Raw genomic sequence first — 8,865 nt, 5'->3', positions numbered from 1 at the left:
CCTCTTTGTTGATGACATTCTCATCATGGGTATGCTCTGTCGTTTTTCTTGGTTATGTCTCTTTCACATTTTCAGTAGATTTTCTAATGCATCTGGTTTACACATGAATGTTAATAAATCTGTTCTATATCATGGACAATCTGACTTGGAGATTGTTTCATATATCAAAGGTTTATTTGGTATTGAGGCAATGCCAATTCAAAATGGTTTGAAATATCTTGGTTATCGTATCAAACCCTCTTGCTACAGAATTGTTGATTGGCAATGGCTTGGTGATCGTTTCTTCAAAAAGATCTCTGGGTGGGAGTTTAGATGCCTGTCTTTAGGGGGGCAGGTTATTCTCACCCAAGCTGTTTTGTCACAAATGGGGGTCTATTGGGCTCATCTATTCCATATCCCTGCATCCATCATAAACAATCTTAACCGCCTAATGGAAAACTTCATTTGGGGGGAAGTCGCAATGGGAAAAAATACCACTTGACCAAATTATCCAACATCACTTTCCCTAAGGGTATGGGGGGATGGGGAATCATGGACCTTCGTCATTTTGGCGGATCACTGCTGATAAAATCCCTTTGGAGGGGCTTATTTGGAGCTGGCACATGGAGCAAGATCATTCAACACAAGTATCTTAAGGATAAAGATTTCAGTTTTTGGTATAGGAATGGCACCATTGGCATCAAACAGGGATCGGCTATCTGGCTAAGCTTCCTGAAAATTGAAAAAATATTTATCCACCATCTTGCATGGAAGTTTCAATCGGGCAACCGTATTCTCATCGGCATTGACCCAATCTTGGGTGCTGGAATGGAATTCACCATCTCTGAGAGGATTATCCACCATCTTAATGGACGCGGCATATTCTTCTGGGGTCAAGTCATAAATGGTTGGCAAGGACCGCTCCCTATATGGAAAAAAGCCCAGGAATTGGGGTTTTTTGGTCAAATGGAACGGGAGTGGAATCAGACAATATCTGCAATGAAGCATCTCAGCATTTGCCACATAGGATCACAGGACAAAATCATATGGTCGGGAAAGATGGCAACTGATAACATCATAGTTGCTGACACATACTCTACTCTTTCTAACATGGTCGCCAGACAGGGGGAGCACCAAATTTTATATGCCTTTTGGGAAACTAAAGATCCAATTAAAGTTATACTCTTCACATGGCTTGTCTATCATAATAGAAATCTTGTATGGGACAATTTGCAGAAAAGGAATTGGCATGGTCCTAGGATATGCACTATTTCCAAAAATGATGCTGAGGATAACGACCACATCTTTCTGCATTGCCAATATACTATTCAGGTATGGAAAAAGATAGCTTCCCTCATTGGCTTCCCGTACATTCACCATAACTGCATCAGGGACTCATTAAAATGGTGGAGTGCACAAAAATCTGCCTAGAGAGCCATTCCCCTTTTCCTCTTCTGGGCCATCTGGAATTGGAGAAACAGGTACATCTTCCAGAACTCTCTGGAAGATTTCTTTTTGGTTGTTGAAAGAATCACCACTAATCTTTCAATATATTCTACTCAATCCCCATGCACTAATATCAGTCCACAAAAGCATATAAATACACAATTCATGTACCCGATGGGGTTTTTTGATGGGGCAGCTCAAAGGAACTCCTGTGCATGTGGCTTTTGGATAGCTATGACTGCTGATTTGTCATACAAGGTCTACTGGAATGGTGGTTGCGGTACCAATACCAAAGCAGAAGCATTAGCTCTCTGGGGACTCCTATGGTTCAACAAATTCCTTGGAAACCCCATTTTGCATATTTATGGAGATTCGAAGATTATTATTGATCAGGTCATGGGGAAGGCCTCCATCAATAACCCCATGCTACAAGGATGGCTGGAAAGGATTGAAATTCTATGGCAACTCCACGACTGCTCCACAATTCAGCATATTGGAAGGGATCTGAACAAAAAAGCGGATCCAAAAAAGGCTTACTGGGGTCGATTGGTAAATGGTACCTGGTGATCACTTGGCACCAATACATTTTTTATATGGGCGACTTCCCATTTCCAAGTTAAATCACTTGCTTTCCTGTTCTCACTCATTTTTGTAAATTTTGTGTACATGTCTATTATCTAGTTTTTCTGCTGCCCATTGAGGGAATGTGGCATATAGACAACACTGTTATGCTTTGATAATATGGTTTCTTACAAGGGTTTCAGAAATTTTGAATATAATGTCTCTCAGCAGAATTGATCATCTTTCCTGGGCTTTTGGTGGAGATTTAGATCACACCTCATCCTCATAATCTTGTGATTGGAAGATCATATACATTCTGTTGAATGTCGACTGTATGTAATTGTCATATAGCTTATCTGATAATATATTATCCTGCCTTTTTCTTACTGATAAAAAACAAACTTTTACCCTTAAAATTTTTAAATTCTTACTCTTAACTTTTTAAAAGGAAAAAACAATATACTTTTATTAGTTAAAAATCAATTACATTTCATAACTTTTACCCTGAAATTTGTAAATTTTTACTCTTAACTTTTTAAAGAAAAAAAAAATATTTTTATTGATAAAAAGCAATTACATATATTTCATATTTTTTATGATCATCCCACTGGTATCCCCAATTACAAATACAAGTCTCATAAAGTATATGTTAAACATAAAGTTTACTTAATTGTCTTTCTTTCTCTCAAACCTATCTTTCTAATACACATTGTTATTTTCATCATTACATCCTTTCTATTGCAACTTGTTTATCAACTTTTTCTTACAAAAAATACAAAAAGAGATCTATATATCAGCAGAAAAAACAAGACAATTGGCCATCAAAAATCAGTGGGATCTATCTCTTTCTGTCTATAATATTTTGATACTCCTTGAATTTTGTAGAATTCCATTGTCAAAAGCATAGAATAAGATCTCCCCCGACAATCTAGAGCATCCTTGCTTTGACAAATAATTTGCCACCTGGCTCTGCTCCTTGTATATGTGGTATGTGGGTGAAAATAAACCTTTGAATAGTCTTCTCCAATGTTCTAATATGTTGCATACAATTTGAAAGAAGGAAAATCGAAATGTGAAAGCCCCAAAACCTAGTCAATGATCCCTTTTGAATCACCATACACATCTATCTCATCAATACCAAGCCATTTGGTGCAAATGAGGACTCCCCAAAGAGTTATAAGCTCAACACAATTGTTAGTATTGCCACCACTATAGATCTCTTAGCCAAGGTCTTCTTTCTAGGTCCTACCTCCTCTAAAAAAGAAACAATCTTCAAGCATGTTCCTCTTACATCTGTCTCAATCTGTTTAAAAATATTTGATAGGTAAATTTACCATTCTAGGCCCAAAGGCAAATTTAGCCCAAAAACAGTGAATTGATTAGGCAACTTTTGCCAAAGACAACAAACTAACCCAACCCCGTAAATTACCCAACATATAACCTCAATCTATGAGAATAAAACAAATGCCTGGTTAGTAGACACACATATGTATATTAAGGTCTATTTGAAAAAAGTTGAGACAAAGACCATCAACATGGTGAGTTTATATCTATGTTGCATTCACTGCGGGGATGAGGGATGAGTTTCCTGTATGGTTAGGGTGCACTCCCAAATTTTCCAGCAAATAGCAAATTGGCTAGGGTGCACTCCCAAATTTTCCAGGGGACAACAAATCGGGGAATATATATATAATAAAAAATACATCATTGCAATAAAATTATAAAGATTGAACTAGCTAAGAATTCACAAATTCATATTAAGAATTATAAAACAAAATACATAATTTCAAATCTCAAATCAAAGTTGAAGTTTTTAGTTGATGGATGAATCATTCTCCTATTGTGACAGATGGTGGTTACTTTGATGGTATCCATCTCTATGACAATCCAAATGGCCTAGCCCTAAAACACTAACTCTTGCTAGTTTGACATTTCAAAGACCTAATTTGTCTTGCCATAAATGTCAAATCAAAACGTGGGTTGAATTACTAAAGCTAGTAGTCTTGCTTGCTATTTTTGGTCAAGTCCAAATGCAAATTCAATGTTACTATTCTTAGTTGACATTCTCACATGTAAACTAATTTGCAATTACATTTTGTCGAACTCAAACCTTGCCTCAAATTCGTACTATTGCCAATCTCAAGACCTAAATCGACCCTCTCTATTGTTAGGTTTGTCAAATAAAAGCCAAGTTTGATTGGTCAACCACATTAAATATTTTTATAATATTGTGGAAGCAAAAAGGGTCTTTTTTGTAATCACTACTAATAATATGTCCAAGTTAAACAAATTCAACTTCTTTGGCATAGTTAGCAAAGTTGCAAAGTGTGTTAAAGCCTTAAACATAGTATGGTTTCTCTACATCAATCTAACATGTAAATCACGTAGTCTAAACAATTGACAATTTAGTCTCGATAATGTTGGTTTTTCAAACATATTTTTGGTTAAATCTAGTTGGAATTAAAAAAAAAAAAAACATATCAAGGTTGTTAAGTTGTGGAATTTGAGGTGCACCGAATGTTTTTTATGATGTTGAATCCATTTTCAATTTTAAAATCATGATTGAAACAATAAAAATTTAAAATTATGCAATCCAAAAATTATTAAATTTATGATTAAAAAAACAAATAGAGCCAAATTGTTACATCAATAGACAATGTTGTTAAAATCATGATTGAAACATTAAAAATTTAAGATTTTGTAATCCCAAAATTGTTGCATTTCCAATAGAAAAAACATTTTGGGGCAAAATTTCCGCATCAATAAACAACACCTATGTAAATCGATTTTGAATCCTGGTTCATTCTTCTTGAACAAAGTATACACCAAGAATAGTTTTGAAAACATCAATGTTAAGAAGAAATATTTTAAAATTAATCATAGTTAACAGCCTTTACTTCACACGAGAAATTGTGTTCACAAATAAGCATCCATACAACCTTCCCAAGTGATTTTGTTTTTGAACAACAGTAATTACAGGCTAAAATCTAGTACTAAGAGTTATTGCTTTAGATAATTGACAAAGATAGAAGAAAGAAATGCCAACACTAAACAAGAGAATTTTTAGCTGTGATCTTTGGACGTCAGAATAAGGAGCAAATTAAACCCTGTCAAAATCGAGTCTTTGTTTGAAAAAAAGTCTCAACCGCTTAAGGACTTTAAAACATATTCGATATGTCAAAATCGAGTCTTTGTTTGAAAAAAACTCACAACTGCTCAAGGACTTTAAAACATGTTCGATATGGGATGGGTGACTTTAGGTAGGGGATCAAGATTTTAGCATGTCTAAAATAACAGGGATGAAAATACTCAATCCATCAGCTTGACATTCAAATCTGCAAGTATTCTATCACGATTTAATAATATTTGAATCTACCTGCAGTTTTTTAAATATTTGATAAGCATTATGCATCATTTGAAAATCAGGATTTTATCTGTGATTATGGCGTCTCTCAAAAAAAGTACAGCCTATCAATAACTGTATATATATCAATTTTAATGCATGTATGTGTTATATATTATAATGCAACCTACAAATAGTGTATGAATATTAAATTTAGGCATTTTAATCTAATTATATATAATAAAAAATAACTTAATATTATAATAAAGTAACATATGTTAAATAATTAACAATTTGTTCTTTTAATTTATTCTTTGTGACATCTTAACGTGAAAATGATAAGTTTTTTCGATCATAAACACTGGATTTTACATTCTAAATAACTTACCCATAACCAAAAGAAATAACATTTTTGTAAAGTTAAATAAAGCACTAATTGAAGGGAATTCCAAAAATTAGCCAGCACCAAACTTTCATGCGGCAAACAGTGATAAGTTTGCTTACCTATAGCATTAACATCATGCCCAATCACAGTTAAATCGTTCTAAAAAACTTAAGTTGTATTTGCTGCAATGTGATGTTTGATCTAATAAAGTTCATCCTTAACCATAGTCAACTGTAAACACGATCTTAATAAAGGATCAAAGCTTTAAATACAGTCACTGTAAGCATTATCCTAATCAAGGCCAAAGGCTTTATATCATGCATCCAGGTAAGGTGAAGTAGAGTATGACAATGCATATAGCATGAAAATATGTGTTTTTGTCAACCAAATAAATATGCCAATAGCATTTTCAATTCTGCTAGTTCGGCTTCTTGAAGAGAGTCTGGATGTAATTTTTTCGATATTTACAAATTCAAATCATTCAATCACAGATCACCCAAGTAATTTGTCCATCCCACAAAAGCAGAAGATGAACTGCTTTGTAGCCGCTACCCCTGTTTGTTACTCTAAACGCAACCAAACAGGCAACGATGAAAATCAATTTGGCTATTTAATGTTGTTATTTGTTAACTCTATGAACCCTAGCTCCACCCTGGAAGAATAAGTGTTATTTATTAGCTCTAAGTTAAGGCTCACACATCAATGCTATATATAGGCCAAAGGTAAGTCTCAGAAGAATAAGTGTTATTTATTAGCTCTAAGTTAAGACTCGCACATCAATGCTATATATAGGCCAAAGGTAAGTCTCAGAAGAATAAGTGTTATTTATTAGCTCTAAGTTAGACTCACACATCAATGCTATATATAGGCCAAAGGTAAGTCTCAGAAATCAGATCAGAGTGGCGCAGCGGAAGCGTGGTGGGCCCATAACCCACAGGTCCCAGGATCGAAACCTGGCTCTGATACTTTCAGATGTGGCTTCTGAAGAAAACAAAGTTTTTGACAACCTGGTTTTGGTTTTTCAGAGATAGTAGATATTTTTGCCAACTTGATTTTGGGTTTTTCAAAGATTGTAGATAGAATTACCAAGAACCAGAGAAGCAATGGAAAAGGGGAACAAATTTCAAGGTTTTTCAGAGATATTAGATATTTTTGCCAACTTGATTTTGGGTTTTTCAAAGACTGTAGATAGAATTACCAAGAACCAGAGAAGCAATGGAAAAGGGGAACAAATTTCAAAAAACAGAAAATGGTGGTGTGAAAACACACCATTGAGATTTAGGTTAACAGGCAAATGTATATTATACATTATTATGCCCTCTCTCCACGAATACGGCGAGCGAGCTGGATATCTTTGGGCATAATGGTGACCCTCTTCGCATGGATGGCACACAAATTGGTGTCCTCAAACAGACCCACCAGATATGCTTCAGCCGCTTCTTGCAATGCCGCCACTGCTGAGGACTGGAATCTGAGGTCCGTCTTGAAATCCTGGGCAATCTCTCTAACAAGCCTCTGGAAGGGTAGCTTTCTGATCAGCAGCTCGGTGCTCTTCTGGTACTTTCGGATTTCCCGAAGAGCAACAGTGCCGGGCCTGAATCTGTGAGGCTTCTTCACTCCTCCCGTCGCTGGTGCAGACTTCCTCGCTGCCTTCGTCGCGAGCTGCTTTCGAGGTGCTTTGCCACCAGTTGATTTACGGGCAGTCTGCTTTGTTCGGGCCATCTCTGCAAATATCTCGACCACTTCAACAACAACAACGAAACTGAATGCCTTTACTCAACCACGGGTCATCCTTTTATCCAACCCACAACACCACTCCTTACCTTTTTCAAATTTCGATGTTTCGTACACATCTCATCAATACCGTCCGTTCTTCTCCCATCATCGACGGCTCTCTCCTCCCCACGACGCGGATCGTCGCCTTCCCTAATTGGAGGGTTCGCGATGTCGTAGCCAAACCTTATAACCATTGACAATTCTATCGTCAAGTAATGATTGCCGAATCTAAGGGACAAATTGAGTGTTATTATCCATGGCCAAGACTAAATATATAGCTCACCATATTAATTTCTTTTGAATTATTGTGGCAAGAGTTTTCTAGTTGGGTGGGTTAGAGATATTGTAACATAATGTAATATAAAGATTTTAAGTTAAATAAAAATAAATAAATAAATAAAAATTATGGTATTGAAGTGTAATATAGTTTATTTAAAGCGGAATTAAACCAGTCTAGATTTATTTTAACTTTGGATTTACCAAGTGTTGAGGGGATCAAATCTCTTGACATGTAAACTTCTTTTAAAGTGAAAATAGATTTGATCCCTCTCGATGCTTGGTAGATCTGGAGTTAAAATTTATCTACACTGGTTTTCATCACACTCTCAACGCTCTCCGGTCCACTATGGAAGAGATGTTGTAATGTTTGTCTTGTTATGTAAACATTTTGACTTATTCAAGTTACACAACAATACAAATAAAATTAAAATTGAAATTGTAAAATTAAATTAAAAAAAAAATAAAAAATTAATACTTGTAATTAATAATTATTAATAATTAAACCAACCTATATAAAAGAGGTTTGCACCTTGAGAGACTTCATCCCTCTCTGTGCTTGATAGATCTCGAGTTAAAATAGATCTAGAGTGGTTTAAATTATTATTTTTAATATTATTTGATTTATTTATGTTAATACTATTTGATTGGACATAAAAATGAATGTCTTATTTCAAAAGTAATTAGGAACGATGTATATCCCTCTTAGAAACTTTATATTAAAATAAATCTGACATACATGAGAGCGACATAGGTGCTCAATGTTAACCTTGAATCTAGCACTAATTCACAATATATGTATGTTTTAAAGGAAATACTTAGCTATATTGCTTTATTCTCTACATGCATTACCTTCACCGCCTTTGTACCGCCTTGCATTCCGATACTAACAGTCACTATACTTGGTACCTCAAGTAGATGCATTTACTAGTTGTGGCAGTCTGCATGCATAAAGTGTTTGATAGCTTTGCACCACATTCCCTCGTATGTTATTTAGCCTACCTTGAATCTCCATAATTTCTCATCTTTGTAATTTCACCATGCATAATCAACATCTAAGTATAAATATTATGCACCACATAATTGATGTGTGAATCAT

At 35.1% G+C, this 8,865-nt stretch overlaps 3 protein-coding genes across 3 annotated transcripts; 2 read left to right on the top strand and 1 right to left on the bottom strand.

Annotated features, from left to right (window-relative positions):
* Positions 1-531: 531 nt before the first annotated feature.
* Positions 532-1,410, top strand: LOC149205071 (uncharacterized). The gene has a single exon (XM_089397288.1). The coding sequence runs from the start codon at positions 532-534 to the stop codon at positions 1,408-1,410; it is 879 nt and encodes a 292-aa protein (XP_089253414.1).
* Positions 1,411-1,599: 189 nt separating this feature from the next.
* On the top strand, positions 1,600-1,992 carry LOC149205070 (uncharacterized). Its single transcript, XM_089397287.1, has one exon. The coding sequence runs from the start codon at positions 1,600-1,602 to the stop codon at positions 1,990-1,992; it is 393 nt and encodes a 130-aa protein (XP_089253413.1).
* A 4,694-nt stretch (positions 1,993-6,686) lies between these two features.
* On the bottom strand, positions 6,687-7,489 carry LOC149205069 (histone H3.2). Its single transcript, XM_089393412.1, has one exon. It carries the CDS (start codon positions 7,434-7,436, stop codon positions 7,026-7,028), a length of 411 nt encoding a protein of 136 aa, XP_089249538.1. The 5' UTR covers positions 7,437-7,489; the 3' UTR covers positions 6,687-7,025.
* Between the last annotated feature and the right edge of the window lie 1,376 nt (positions 7,490-8,865).

This window comes from Pinus tabuliformis, chromosome 1_2, assembly GCF_031772625.1.
Source record: "Pinus tabuliformis cultivar Carrire ecotype Pingquan chromosome 1_2, CPIR1, whole genome shotgun sequence".
Classification (NCBI taxonomy): domain Eukaryota; kingdom Viridiplantae; phylum Streptophyta; class Pinopsida; order Pinales; family Pinaceae; genus Pinus; species Pinus tabuliformis.
The sequence above is the reverse complement of the archived record's forward strand: the minus strand, read 5'-3'. Positions and strand labels throughout refer to the sequence as shown.